We start from the raw sequence: 15,331 nt of genomic DNA, 5'->3' as shown, positions 1-15,331 counted from the left end.
GCGGCTGGCTGTCAGAGCCCCGCTAATATGCATGTCTCTGATTGGTAGAAAGATGCTGCTTTCTACCAATAGGATCTTTGGGTATGTGTGGACCACTCACTGTGGTGGTCCACTTCAATGTATCCATCGGTGTGTCTTACACCAATGTGAGGAAGTATCCAAAACGTTTAACAGATAACCTATCTGTTAAATTCACAAGTGGCTTGCAGCCACTTGTACGTGTAACCCCGTTACACCATCCCCCCTTATAAGGTTAGACGCGCGGGGTCCCCGCACGTCAATCTTTGGAATTGACCATTCGTCAATTCTCCGCGTTTGGAGAAGAAATCCGCGCTCATTCAACGATGAGCGCGCCTCAGAAGAAGTCCGCAAAGTCGATGGGGAGTCATCTCTCCATCGACGACTACTCGAACGCCAGAAGGCGAAGTACGGTGACGTCGTCGACTTCGACGACGACGATGAAGACATGGAGGGCGAGGAAGACTCGCCCTCAAAGCGTAAAGACTCAGTGTCGAGCGAATCGCTCGACCCTCACGCCAAGAACGTTCGCCCGCGTGAAGGGGACGAATCGGACGCTTCGAGTTCGAAGCGTTCGCGTACTGAGCGATACCCCACTCGCTTCCGCTGGGGCTCTCAGTACTCCGCGCGCTGCTGCTGCAGCGCGTGATGTCAAAGCTCAAGGCTCTCCGCGCGCTGCGCCTGCAGCGCGCGATCCTGGATGCCGTCCGCATCCGAGATTGCGGACCGGTTTGGGAACTCGGTACCTCCGAATGAGGTGCCGCTGTACGTATGCAGCGCCATCAAAGATGACGCTGTGGCTGCCGAGCTGCACTTTGATGCGGAAACGCATCAAAGGCGCGATACTACATCGGACTCTTTCATGAGCTCCGATGGTTTCCAAAAGCAAGAAGACCTCTTCTCGCAGCAAAGTGCCCGAATGGCAGGCACTTTGTCAAAGCTGGAACGCCTTTGTTGAAAACTTCAACAAGAGGCCGAGTGCTTACCGTGATCGGATTAAGCAAGCGCGTGATCGCTTCGAGACGTACTCGAAGCGTGGAAAGCTGGAGCAACTTCATGTTGCTGCTGAGGAGAGCAAATGTGCCATGCGCTGTGCCCGAGGGCTTTCAGTGCACGAAGTGCTTTCCAGACGCGGTCCGCTTGAGCGACCGCGACCTGAACGGGTACACGTCGTTCCGTGTGCCCGAGAGTCTCAACGAGCTCCGTGCTAAGTTCTTAGCACGTGAGGGTTCGGGCGCTAGCGATGATCGCAGCGCTCGTGTTACTCCCGCTGCGCCAGCGCGTACTGCTCTTCGTACGCCCTCACCATTTCCGGAACGTCCTCCAGCAAGACGTTCCGCGGCTCTATGTATCTCGATGGGGAGGAAATCCTCTCCAACGAATACGAAAACGAGCCCCTTGAGGGTTCGTTTTCGGGATACTATGGTCAACAATCCGCTCAACAATCCAGCGGGTTGAGCCGTGGGCGTCACGGATCGGCGGTGGCGGGGTGGGAACACGCCCGGGTATGATCAGCCCCGGGCTGATCAGTATGCGCCTCTCCACGACCGGGTGACCGTCGTGGAGCGTCTGCAGGGCGCTGAGTTCGCCGCCCTAAAAACAGGAGCTGGCGAACCAGAAGGCCCAAGTCGCGGCGGTCTCGCAGACCGCCTCGAATATCCAGGTCGAGCTGGGGACCCAGATGAAGGGTTGCTCCAGCGTCCGCGCGCTGGAGGAGAGGTTGCTCGTCGCCGAGGCCAAGTCCTCCGCTTCTGCCTCGGCTCCTGCCGAGGCTTCGGGTCAGCCGAGCTAGATGGCTCGTGCTGCCGGTATGGCTTCAGCCGTCCGACGTAAAAGGTCGGATGGAGGCGCATGCTAGACGGTATGTCTAGCGTGTATGCGTGCCGTGCCGTGCCAACACAGTGAACGGCCCGATGAAGCGCGGAGCAAGCTTGCTTGCTCCGAAATCCGAAACTGCATGTCTAGGCAGGTTTTGTGTAGCTAACAAAACTAATGAACCAACTTTAAATTCATTTATGTTGCCTCTGCCCGCATTGTCTGCGTTCAGCTTCTGTTGATCAACAGAAGCTGCTATAGTGTCTTGGACAAACCGAATCACGGCTTGTCTTTTGGTGATGAAACTGATTGCATCCGAGCTGAAGTCATTCAGCTCGCTCTCCGCTAGAGGCCCGGCCTCTGCGTGGTTCTTGCGGTGTCTGCGCCCTGCGCAGACCCGTGGTAGTTAACCTTGTTGTTAGGGGAGTCTGCGCCCTGCGCAGACTCATGTAATTTGTCCATTGTTGCAGCTGACACTGTGCAAGTGTCAGCGGTTTTCTGCGGCTGCTGTATTGCAGTCGTAGATCCTCCCCCACTTAAAGTGGGAGCCATCACTCCGAGTAAACTCGGTAGGCGTGGATGCCGCATGGCATTCACGTAGAACGGTGTATGCCCGGTCGAGGCATGCACTGAGTTGTTGATGGCAAACTCTGCCATCGATAAGCACTCGCTCCAGTATTGGAACGAGTGAGCGTAGCTCTTCAACATATCGACGAGCACGCGATTCACGCGCTCGGTTTGACCGTCCGTCTGCGGATGATCCGCAGTCGACATGGAAAGCTGGCTCCCAAGAAGTGTAAACACTTCTTGCCACAGGTGCGCTGTGAAGCGCGGGTCTCTGTCCGACACGATGTCGGACGGCATGCCATGGTGTTTGAACACCATGTCGACGAGCAGACGGGCCGTCTGCTTCGCGGTCACCCCTGCTGGCACCGCAGCAAGATGTACCATCTTGCTGAAGCGGTCTACAAAGACCACAACACCGGTGTTCCCTCCGCTATCCGGGGGAAGGCCAAAGATGAAGTCCAAAGACATGGACTTCCAACACTCCGACGGAGTCGGTAGTGATTGCAGTGGAGCCTGCGTCATTCGCGCAGGCTTTACGCGTTGGCATACCTCGCAAGCACGGATGTACTTGCGCACCCACTTATACTGGTGGTGCCAGTAGAAGTCGCGCGTGAGAAGGACGTAAGTCTTCTCACGTCCGAGATGTCCCACAGTCGGGGCATCATGATACTCGTACATGATCCTGAGTCGCAGGTCATGGTCATTTGGCACGACAACGCGATCCACGTTGTCGTCGACTGCATTGTAAAGCAGTAGTCCGTCGTGCACACGAAAGCGGTGTGCACGCGCTCGAAGGTGCTTGGGCAGCTTCTGACGGGACTTGTCAGAAGGCGCTGTGCCATAGGCCAGCAAGAGCTTCGCGTCCGCGTCGTGCGCGTACGCGGCCTTCACATCATCCAATAGAGATGATGTGGGTTTGCTCGATCGCATGGCGTCAATGGCATTGACGTCAACTGCTTCTGCATAGTCCGGCCGACGTGATAACGCGTCGGCCACTACATTCAATCTTCCGGGTTTGTATTCGACCCGGAAGTTATACTCCGCAAAGAATGAGAGCCATCTCGCCATTCTTTGTGAAATGTGTGGCGACTTCACTGCGGTGCGCAGTGAAGCATGGTCGGTGTAGACCACAAATGGTCTACTCCCAAGCAAGTACACTCGGAACTTTGCGAGTGCATACTTCATGGCAAGGAGTTCCTTGTCATGCACCGGATAGTTGCGCTCAGCTGGCTTCAGCTGACGCGATTGATAGTAGACGACACGATCACGGCCCTCGTGATCGTGCTGCATCAACGCGCATCCGATCGCGAAATCGGATGCGTCACACACTACGTGAAATGGGCGATCTTGGTCAGCCACTGCCAAGATCGGCGCCTCAGTCAAGCCCCGCTTGACTGTATCGAATGCCTTTTGGCAATCGGGTGTCCAATTCCACACAGCTTCTTTCTTAAGAAGCTGTGACAGCGGGCGGATCTTGCCCGCATAGTCCTCCACGTACTTGCACAAGTGCATTGGCCAAGGAACTGCCTCAGTTCCTTGACACTTGAAGGCGTTGGCCATTCGTTAATCACTCTGACCTTTTCTGGGTCAGGGCGGACACCATTCTTCCCTACGAGACACCCGAGGACGGGTATCTCGCTCGCCCCGAAGATACACTTCTTCAGGTTCGCGTAGAGCTTATGCTTTCGCATAAGCTCAAGTATGCCGGAGATGCACCCTGTGCATCTCTACGTCGAGTCTTCCCGTCCACAGCCCGGCTGTGGATGAACACATCATCGAAGTAGCTCGGTGCGAAGTCGCGCACCGAGCGCAACAAGTGCGTCACGCACCTGTTGAAAGTCGCAGGGGCGTTCTTAAGCCCCTGTGGCATTACTAGCCATTCCCAGAGCATGCCGCTTGGCGTGCTCACTGCCGTGAGAGGGATATCGCTCTCACGCATTAGGATTTGATAAAATCCATCTCGCAAGTCGAGAGCACTGTAAACGGTGCTCCCGGCCATCGAATCGATGATAACATCTTTTCGCGGTATCGGCGTCTGCGCCGGTACCGTCGCATCGTTCAGCTTGTTATACGCATGAACGATGCGCCATCCGCCCTGTGGCTTTTTGACACAGAACGTCGGAGCACTGTGCGGGGACTTTGATTCCCGCACTTGTCCTGCTTTGCGATGACTTTCAAAGAACTCGTCGATTGCTTTTACTTGCTCTCGCGGCAGTGACCACTGCCGCGTGACACAGTACTTCGTGCCCGGCACGAGATCAATCTCGTGCTGAATGCCCTTATCCTGCGGAAGCTCCGCAGAATGTCTTCCGGGAGTACGTCTTTGTACTCCCTCAACAATTCGTAATAGGGACTCGACTTCAGCGAGTCCCAACCTTGTTCCTCGAAGCGCTCTCGCTTCGTCTTCGCACTGAGAGTGTCTTCACTCTCAGTGGTACTTCCCATGAAGAGCTGCCTCAGCTCTTCGCTCTCGCCTCGCCGTTCTTTCGCTGTTCGAAGAACGCAGACTTGCTCGATGCGTCCATCGTGCAAGTCGCGTGTAGCGCTTCCAGCTCATGGCTGGAAGCGAAGTCAACTCCGACGCCGTCGTCGGAGGACTAGCGAGTTCCATGTCACGATACTGGAATCCAGTATCGGTGCGCGTCAAGACGCTTAGCGTCTTGACATTCGGCGTCACCGCCGCAGTCTGCCCAGCAGACTGCTCTTGTTGCGTCTCGGTCCCGGACCGAGACTTGCGCAGCGTTTTCCGCTTGCGCCGTCTTCTTGTTGTGCGGAGCCCGGCTCCGCACAGTTGTTCTTCTTGTCCAGGCCCGGCCGTGGACAGTCGTTCGCCGGCGGACCCTGTCCGCGGGCGCGCGGTATCAAGCCCGGCTTGACCGCATTTTCCTTCGTGCAGCCCGGCTGCACGGTAATGTCCTTCGCCGGCAGACCCTGTCTGCGGGCGCGCGATATCAAGCCCGGCTTGATCGCATGGCGCTTCGTCGTGCAGCCCTGCTGCACGACAGCATGTAATTGCGTCAGTGCGGTACGTTTGCAACCGTCCGCACTGTTTGCAGCGTCAACTCCCGGAGTTGACACGCCTTCGTCACCTCGACGCCATTCATTGGCGGAGCCCCTCATGACCGAGGGTGCGTCGGCTCCCGGAGCCGACGCGTCGTTGTCGACCTGACCGCTTCGGGTCAGGGACTGTCCCTTCCACGCTTGAACGTGGGTGTTGGTTCCCGGAACCAACACATTTTTTTCTTCCGACGTCGGCAGCATTGCCGACGTGGGTCTCACTTGTGCGCGCCCTCGCGCACTTCTTGGGCACTCCGGGACAGCAGCATAAAGCGCTGTCTCGACTGGTGAGCCGCGCGCACCTGCTGGTGCGCGCGCTGCGGTAACAGGGCCATCGCTCTCTGTTCCGCTGTCGCGTCCGAAGCGCACGAGCGTGCGCTTCTTCCAGTCTATTACCGGATCATGCCGTGCAAGCCACGGCATGCCCATTACTACGTCGAATTTATCGTCCAGGTCCAGGACGATAAAGTGTTCGACAAACACTCGTTGTTTGTACGAGAAGCGCACGTTCACGACGCGCTTCTCGGTCTTCACGATGGCACCTGTTGCCAGTCGTGTTCTCCAGAAGACTTCGAGGTGTATCTACCTCCTCGAAGTCAAGTCTTGACAGGCTTCGTAGTCGAACAAAGTTGTTCGACGCGCCTGAGTCTACCAATGCTCGAAGAGAGTCACTCGCTCTCTTCGAGGTAAACCTCAAGATGACTAGGTTTGGCCTGTCATCTTGTTTCTTGCAGTGAGAGCTGGTCTCACTGGGGCTGCAGTCTCAGTGTCGCGTGCCCGATGTCGGCACGCGCGACTGCATTACCAGTAGGGCGCCCCGCGCCTACTGGATGTTCGCGTTTTTGTTAGTCCGCGGCGATGCCTAGCATCGCCACGACGGCCACCTCCAGGGGCATGGGAGCTGTACACTCCCGTGCAAAGTGACCGATCCTTCCGCAGCGGAAGCATCGCACGTTACCTCCCCTGCTGCTGGTAACCAGCAGTTGTTGCATTCGAGAGGTCCATTGGTTCTGGACCTCCCGTCCTCGCTACCGGGCGCGGTTGCGGCCTCGGTACGTTTACATGGAGTTTAGCCTGCCGCAGGCTAAACTCTTCTTGCATGGCAAGAGTTATTGCAGCTTCGAGAGTACTCGGGTACTCTCGGAAGAGATAGGTCTTCACAGGCCCATCTCTAAGCCCCTTCATGAACGTGACGACCTTGGTCGCCTCGTCAATCGGGTTAGTCACGATATTTGATACCAAATATCGTGCGCGCTGCGCGTAAGCATGGACGTCATGCTTACCCTGCTGAAGGTCGAGGAACTCCGCCCTCGACCGGAACTCGTTTTGCGGGGGCTCAAACGCTTGTTTGAGCTCCTCTTTGAACACTTCGTACGTGCTGAAGCACGTAGGATCGGAGAGTCGGCGTCCGTACGCCCAACTCCTTGCGCGTCCGCCAAGGCAGGACATGGCGAACGCGACCTTCGACAGCGGGTCGACGATGCGTCGAGCCGCTATGGCTGTGTCGAGTTCGACAAGCCATCGGAGGAGAGGTTCGCCCTCTCTTCCCACGTAATTGCTTACGCTCAACTTTAATGGTTGAGCGCGCGGTGTCGTCCCTGACGACGCCGTCACTGAGGAAGCAGCGTCACGCTGCTCCTTCATGATGAATCCCAGAGCAACACCATGTTGCTCCGTCGGCGATAGCGTACGCAGCATTGTAGCTATCGCCGCTTCTCCAATGACTGTTGACAGTCGTTGGAGGGCCTCCCACTCTGGGTCAGACAGGTGGGGGCAGTCAGCGCGTGCAACATGCGTTGCAGGCGTGTTGGAGCTCTCCATGGGCACCTCCGTGCTCATGGGGTTCTCGGCTCCGCGTTCGTACACCGCGTACGAACGTCAAGCAGTCGGTCGTTGGACAGACTACAAAGTGCTACCAGGTATAGTGAGTCTAACTTGACTCACTACTTTAGCTTACACGTTGCGCAACGTGTATGAGGAAGCGTAAGTACTTAGTAATTACTTAGGTTAATTATATTTGAATACACAAATATAAGTTAAGTAACAAAAGGATTCCAAGTGACTTAGATTAGGTAAAATGAGAACTGTATTGTTTGTAAATTGATCTTCCTCTAAAATCTGCTAATTGCTGTTTATCATCTATGAAAGGGTTGGCAGCGGCTGGCTGTCAGGGCCCCGCTAATATGCATGTCTCTGATTGGTAGAAAGATGCTGCTTTCTACCAATAGGATCTTTGGGTATGTGTGGACCACTCACTGTGGTGGTCCACTTCAATGTATCCATCGGTGTGTCTTACACCAATGTGAGGAAGTATCCAAAACGTTTAACAGATAACCTATCTGTTAAATTCACAAGTGGCTTGCAGCCACTTGTACGTGTAACCCCGTTACAGTTGTGATATATATATTTAAAAGGTTCAAAACAACTCTGAGGCCAGTGATTCGTCAAGACACAAGGTGGTCGTCGACGTTTGAAATGGTCGACAGGCACTTCGACCTTCTCGAGCACCTCGACGCGCGCGATGACGACCTTGTCGACTATCTGCCTCCTCCGGCAACAAACCGACGCCTGCGAGCTCTTCTCAAGGACCTGAAGAAGGTCGAATCTGTTTCGAAGGCGCTGCAACGCTCTGATGTCACGCTGCTTGATGCGCGTGTCTGGTTTGACGGGCTTCTCGCAATCAAGCCACACTACGAGAAGTTCATCGGTGCGTTTTCTGGTTTTAAATTATCTTATTTGTGAAAGACTAATTGTTGTATGCATGGTGCAGGACCCCGGGCCAAAATCGTCCATAGCCCTGACTTTGAGGCTGGCACCGTGCGCGTTCTTGGTGGAAACGTTAACCGCCTCAAGCGCGGTGAGAAGGCCGCGCTGGAGCCTTTTCGCAGTCAAGACGAAGTGAGCCAAGGAACTGGTGATGGAAGCAGCGACGAAGACGCAAGCGAGGACGAAGGCTCATTTGTCGAGCAGCTGCAGAAGCGTCGCCGCCTTGCCACCAAGGAAGCGACGTATGAGCTTTTGAGTTGCATCGAGCCCACTTCTAACGTTGCGGAGAGGTTCTTTAGCACGGCACGCACTACGTTCGGCCAAAAAAGGCACAGCCTTCAGCCCATTACGCTGGAAATGATCCTGTTCCTGCGTCAAAACAGCGGCTACTGGGACGCGCGCACGGTGGACGACGCAACTCGCTAAGACGAAGAGAATACACGCGGTGAAAGATGCACTGGGTCTCGTTATTGTTTTCATTATCGCATAATTTTCTCGCTCATGTGTAGTTGTCTCATTATTTATGCGATGTCTTCCTACGTTTCCTCTCATCGTTTAGTGAAGGACACGACGACAGATAAATAAAAATTCCATAATCGACAGCCCTGCCTGCGCCACGGTGCGGAAGCTGCCACGCTGTGCACCGGTGGCATCGACGACGATGGCTCCAGGCGGAGGAGTGGTGCGGGTGTTGGGTCCGCTGCAAGCGCCCTCAACGGTGGTCGCGAGTCCGAGGAGAGCGATGAGAGGAGCTAAGAGCTGCATTATTTGTCGAGCAGGTTTGAGCGGGAAGGAGGAAAACTCAAAGTGAGGATTAACTCGAAAGTCACCGACAAACGTAGTCCCGTGTAGTGCGATAGCGAGGAGGTACTGGCCTCCAGTGACTGCTGAAATTGAATGGAGTTCGTTTCCACGTGAATCCGGGGTGGGGTAGCACTGCAAATGTTATGGTGTCGTACGACAAAAAACAGCTTACCAGTCGCGCAGCGGCCGTTCGGACCGAACTCAGCGAAATTGACACTATTGCAGATGAATGCAGATCCACTATTCCACCTGCTTACCGTTGTAGCTGGCTCTGGCCTTCACATGTACGGACTGCTTCAACAATTAGGGGGTTTCAAAGCAACGTGTACATTGCAATGTACTGGTATTATACATGGATTAATATAATGGAAAATTCCAAATTACGCCCGCAATTTTGAACTAATTCCAAAAGACATCAGTAGAAACCGTAATCACCGTAATAGAAGGCTTCGTGCGCCAAACGTACCTAGTGATAAAACTCGTATAACAAGCACAACATGGACTCTCAGCACTGCTAGATTACATCTGCAATCCCTTTGGTAAGATGGTTCGCACCGTTCGTTCGAGAGATCGAGTTACCGTATAAGAACTACACGACAGGAAGCTGACAAAGCGGTTGCCAACGTTTCATTGACGCTCTTGACATCGACAACGGTGGAGACGTGGGTACGGCAGGAGAGGGAAGTCCGCGGTTGCAGTGTGCTCGTTCAGCACCCTACCACTCCAACTCACAGAGGTCTCTCTCCTTTCGTGTATACCTTTTGTAGCATGTGTGCAAAATGTACCTTGCATGCAATACCATACAATGGTATCGCTGCTATATGTACTCGTAGCAATGCGACGGACCAGCACGTCAATACAATCGCAGTAGTATACGTTCAAATGTACTCTAAGCTCCCCCCTGCTCTAAGTGTTCGTGGCTGGGTGGTTTACTCTCTTACTGTTACACCGGTTGAACGCTACTTATTAGTGCGCTCTCCCGTTACAGTTTCTTGTATACGAGCCACCCGTTAAAGTGCAAAAACGCGAGTGTTAGCGCATAGCAGGTCTTTCTCAGCGTCTTTCACAACTACTGTCGAACCCCCACCTCAAAATGATAAAATTGATTGAGTTATGAGGGTGAACAGGGGTGGTCCTATACCAGTTTTGACGCGCACTGTAATATCTGGCGCTCGATATAAAGACATATGGCCATTAAATCCTCCATGTTATAATCGCCAGTCTCGATATCGATCTCGATTTACGCTAACCGATCCAAAAACGCAATTCGGGCCGATTTATTTTAAATCGTGATGGCTGTGTACGGATTGTAATGCCGCGATATATATATGTATAAAACATTCAATAGGACACTTACATCTGGACACTTGACGAATGGTCGCAGATCGATCTGCCGATCTGTCAAAGCACCGCAGTTTCCAAAAACCTTCACGTTGCACAAGTACGGCATGTACTCTCTCGACTACCGTTGGCGAGCCGTTTTTCTAATTCATGTGTATGGAATATGTACATGTATGCAGTATTGTAGTAGTAGGGATTTTCTCGTGGCCAAGCTCCACGACGGTGACCTGCGTGACGACGGGCGAACGGTGATCGACTTGACAGCGTCACCATGACGAAGAGGACGGTGACGAAGGAGTGAACGAGCAGTCAGTTGGTGGTGGATGCAAGCCAGCGGGCTGGTGCCACAAGCACGAGGGATCTAGAAGGGATGCAGAGGGTCGCCATTGAAGCTGGGCGACTCGGGAAGATCGCAAGGAGAGACGACACGGCTAGGACGAACGACGTGCAGTATGCGGAGAAGGAGAGGCGACGAGGAAGAACCGATGAGCGGCTGAGAGACAGCGTGAGGTAGGTTAGCAAGGACACCGTAGCAAGCAGGATAGGCGCGGATCGGGGGGACTTCGGTAGATAGGAGGGTGCGGCCTTGCGGGCTGGCAAGCCTGGCCCTGAGTTCTGGATTTAGTGCGGGAAGAGCATTAACGACGAGCTAATCTAAGCTACTTGGTGTCGGACGCGGAGTTAGTGTTGCTACCTATCGGGAATTGGGGTACGGCGGCGCTGCACGAGGTACGCTGTTCGGGGTTACGTATGCGCGTGGTAGAGCAGTAGGGTGGTGACGACCGCGGAGAGAAACCGCGGGGGCTTCGACGTCAGTATGCGCGCTGGCGTCGTGCCGAGGGACATGGAGCACGGCTAGCGCACTTGTGCCGTCGCTCCGAGTCCGCTGTATATTGCATGTAAACCGGAACGCTTGCGGGGAGCAGCCTAAAGACCTACCGGGGTTGCGGTCGCCGATAATCGCTCTCTCCTCACTGTCCCTATCCCTGTCGTCAACGGTGGACGAAGGGCCAGCTAACGCTGGAGACTCCCATGATGTCATGCTCCCGTTCTAGGCGAGGCTCAGCTCCAGGAGGTGTCAACTGAGTAGTCTAGAGTAATGGTATCTGTCCCCGCGTGGGATATGCCGACATGGTGGTCATACAGGGGCAAACCGTGCAGGGATCGTGAGATTCTTGCGGGTCTAGCGTCGAGAGGGTGGACCCCGCAGCGGAAACGGAAACGAAACGATGAACGAGTGTGATTAATTGATGTGTTACTGTGGTGTCTAGCGGACATGACGACGACAAACGAAACGGCGAGAGAAGAGCGTGCGCAACGCCGCGCAGCCTCGACGGAGCGAGCCACGGCTGCTGCGGCTGAAGCGGCCAAGAGGCAGCACACGACGGCTATCACCTTGGTGACTGGGGATGGCGGCACCGTCATGCTGTCGACGGACGAGATTCGGCGCGCGTCGGGCGACACGCCGACGGCGACGACGATCGGGCAATCGGGCGGCGGAACCTCGGCAGGAGGAGACGCTGCCGGCGCTGACAGCGGACAACGAACGGTGAGAGGAAGCCGTGGATCAGACGGCGACTCTCATGCGAGTGGCGTTCCGCGTGGGCCGGGCGGTGGCAACGCCGGCACCGGCGCGGACACGCCGACGGGAACCGACACGACCGCGGAGGCGACCATCTGCACGCCACTGACTGGTAGTCGAGGAGACGCAGCTGGGACTGGTGGTGACGGCGGTCCTGGTGGTGCTGGAACTGGGCGTGGACCCGCGACACCGGTTACGACGACGATGAGTGAGGCGGAGCCAGCGCGACCGATCATCGTGCGCGAGAAGGCGAAGTCCCTCAAGCTCACGAAGTTCAAGGGCCTGGATGATGTCATGCCGGTCACGATGTGGCTCAAGACTGTGCGGGCCGAGGTCCGGCGGCAGGCGGTGACCATGAGCGTTGAGTGGCGCGACAAGCAGTTGTATCACGAGGTGGCGTCGAACTTGGAAGGCGAGGCGCAACGCTGGTTTGCGACCGTCATGGAGTCGGTACCAGAGTCGGAGGAGAACATCAACACGTTGGCCGACATGCTCCGCGCCAAGTACATGACGCAGCACACGGGGCCGGAGGTGGTCGACCTCCTCAACGCGCGGCGTCAGATGCGCGGGGAGAGACTGGTCGAGTACACGCAGTCTCTACGGGAGATTGGTGAGCGCGGCGACGTAGGCGCAGTTTGGCTCGTGAATGCCTTCTTGAAAGGCATGAGCAGCAGCGAGGGAGCGACGCACGTGCGCGGACATCGTCCACGAACGTTGGACGAGGCCGTGAACATGGCGGTGCCACACGTAGGCGAGTACGGTGAGGGCTATGGTGTTGGCTTGGACTCGGCAATGGCGCGCTGGGACGAGCGCGAGGCCGCGCACGGGCGCGGGCCCTTCACAGCGTCGGCGTCGGTGACAGCGTCGAGCAGCAAGGAGCAGTCGGGATTGGTCGGCAACTTCGGGAGTGTGGTGAGCGGGTACGGCCCGATGTGGGGCACGACCGCGAGGCCACCAAGGTACGACACCTTGGGGGCGACCGGTGCTGTCCGGTAAAGCCAGTGCGACGGAGTGGTGGCGGGCGATACCGCCAGGATTTGAACTGGTACCCGCTGGTACAAGCGCCGCCCGGGGCGGAGATTCGAAAAATCAAACGACGAGTGGCGGAGAACGCGGCAAGCGGCCTGGAGGCGGTGATCAGAACGCCAGGCAGCGAGCCAAGGCATTCAAAGTCGAAGGTCAGCACGACGCGAGCGTGTACGGCACGCGAGACGTCACACAGGATGAGGTGTTCGAGACGCGTGAAGGGCGCCTTCAACGGTACCTTGAACGGCTTTAGCAGAGGGCACCACGGGCACCGTTCGTGCCGCGCCCTGGGACCAAGTGCCACTACTGCAACAAGGAGGGGCACTTCGTCCGGGATTGCAACGTGAAGAAGGCGGACCTCGCCGAGGTGTACGGGCAGAACGGGTCAGGAACGAGCAAGCAACCGGGAAACGGACAGCGAGCGTAAGGGACCCGGCCTTGAAGCTCGCTGATCCGGACCCGGGAAAGCATATTGAAGACGAGCGGCGCACAGCCCACCAACAAGGCTGGCCCAACGCCATGAAACGGAAGACAAAGAGACGGAGGCACGGTCAGAATGCGAGGCGGCACCAGGCCAAGGCTCAAGGGCGGCAGGTGACGTTTGCAGCTGGGGATGGCGAAAGGCGACCAGCCCGAGCTGTCTCCAGCAGCACCGTGACTCACGAGACGGTATCGAGGCGCCAGGAGATGTTCAGCGCAGGGGATGGCGCAGCAAGACTCTCCGCGGTGACTACTGGCGGCCTTCAACACGGGCGCGAACGACGGATGCGAGGCGGCGCTAGTGACGAAGCTGGCATTGGACTAGGCGACAGCAGCGAAGCGAGCGCACTCGAGGGCGTGGGCAACGACGCGGTGGTCGACGTGCACATGAAGGTGGGAAGGACATTCTTTCGGCTGACGTACCATGGCACGACATTAAGCTTTGCGTGTACGGTGTGGAGAAAGGGGAAGGTGGCGCATTGTACGCGAGAGTCACGATTCTATCTACTCCTGTCACTTACGAACCCTGCAGACGTATGCGAGGCTCGCGGTGAACTATTGGTGACCGGACATGGGCATGAGCGACGATGGGTGCGTGCGTGTCGAGACTGCGGGAGCAGGAAGGCAAGACCGAAGGAGGTCATCCCTCCGCTACGGAGCCAAGGTGTAGGGGCTGCTGGTGATCGATGGGCGCTCGACGTGGCTGGCCCGCTACCAGTCACGCCCGACGGCAACCGCTAGGTGATTGCGGCGGTCGACTACACTACGAGGTACGCGGTAGTGGCGGCGGTCCCGAACCATACGGCGAAGGACATCGCCAAGTTCATCTTGGAGAAATTTGTGATGGTGTACGGGCCGATGCGCGAGCTCGTCATGGACGGCGCGCCTGAGTTGAACGGCGCGGTGATTGAAGCGCTGGTGAATCACTGCAGGCGAAGCAGACGACGCCGGTACCGTACAGGCCGGTGTTGCTAGGGCTCGTCGAGCGATTTCATCGCTCGTGGAAGGATGTGGTCGCGCTCTACGTGGCCGAGGCTCAAAATGATTGGGATCAGTGGCTGCTGTGTGCGGCCTATGCGTACAACGGCGCGAGACACACGAGCACGGGGTTCAGCCCCAACGAGCTCATGATGGGCAGACGGCTGAGAGCCCCGAACGAGTTGCTGCGCGTGAGCGGTGTGCGGCAGGTCGGGGAGTTCGCCGAGTACCAGCGGCGATTGGTGGCGAACTTGGCGAGAGCGACGGAAGCGGCACGGAAGGCGCTGGAGAAGGACCAACGCCGCCGCGAGAAGTTCTACAATCGGCGTGTCAGGCAGCGCCGGGAGTTCAGCCCAGGCGACTTGGTGTGGGTGCTGCGGCCGTCCAGAGGCAAGGGTATCACGAAGCTCGCCCATCAATGGGTAGGACCGGCCAAGGTTGTGCAGGACGCTGGGTTCGACAACATGGAGGTTGTACGGGACGACACAGGCGAGCACTTGGTGAAGCACAGCAGCTTCCTGGCGGCGAGCAGCTGCCCGAGTGACTCGCTGGGCGCGATTGCTGAACGAATCCTCGCCGAGCTGGCGGAGGAAGACGACGAAGCCGAGACTGGCTCACGTGGCGACGGCCGGGTGGCGAATGCAGCGCTGCTGGGACCAGGTGCGAGTGGCACAAGCGACGGAGTGCCAAGTGTGACAGTGGTGCCATTGCGTGAAGCTGGACCAGAACCTGAAGCTGCTGGCCCTGTCGGAGACGCAGTGGGTAAAACGAGAAACGGTGGTGGCGCTGGAAGAAGCACCGATACCGGTGAATGGGCAGAAGGTGCCGCTGGACAAGATGAACGACTGGTGGTGGCAGATACGACTGCCACGTTGGAACCGACGAACCCGAGAATAG

The 15,331-nt window shown here is 56.8% G+C and overlaps 3 protein-coding genes across 3 annotated transcripts; all 3 read left to right on the top strand.

The window, feature by feature from the left end:
- Positions 1–7,932: 7,932 nt before the first annotated feature.
- On the top strand, positions 7,933–8,649 carry IUM83_03173 (Tubby-related protein 3; the record flags this gene model as incomplete). The annotated part of the gene is made up of 2 exons (XM_067927158.1): positions 7,933–8,164; positions 8,228–8,649. The coding sequence occupies 2 exons, from the start codon at positions 7,933–7,935 to the stop codon at positions 8,647–8,649; spliced, it is 654 nt and encodes a 217-aa protein (XP_067792013.1).
- Positions 8,650–11,644: 2,995 nt separating this feature from the next.
- Positions 11,645–12,946, top strand: IUM83_03172 (Retrovirus Polyprotein; the record flags this gene model as incomplete). Its single annotated transcript, XM_067927157.1, has 1 exon — positions 11,645–12,946. One exon carries the CDS (start codon positions 11,645–11,647, stop codon positions 12,944–12,946), a length of 1,302 nt encoding a protein of 433 aa, XP_067791789.1.
- Positions 12,947–13,741: 795 nt separating this feature from the next.
- IUM83_03171 (RNA-dependent DNA polymerase) lies at positions 13,742–15,331 on the top strand (the record flags this gene model as incomplete). The annotated part of the gene is made up of 3 exons (XM_067927156.1): positions 13,742–13,849; positions 14,389–15,066; positions 15,152–15,331. The coding sequence occupies 3 exons, from the start codon at positions 13,742–13,744 to the stop codon at positions 15,329–15,331; spliced, it is 966 nt and encodes a 321-aa protein (XP_067791747.1).

This window comes from Phytophthora cinnamomi, assembly GCF_018691715.1.
Source record: "Phytophthora cinnamomi strain GKB4 chromosome Unknown Contig38, whole genome shotgun sequence".
NCBI classification, from domain to species: domain Eukaryota; phylum Oomycota; class Peronosporomycetes; order Peronosporales; family Peronosporaceae; genus Phytophthora; species Phytophthora cinnamomi.
Note: the sequence above shows the minus strand (reverse complement) of the source record. Positions and strands in the feature narration are given on the sequence as shown.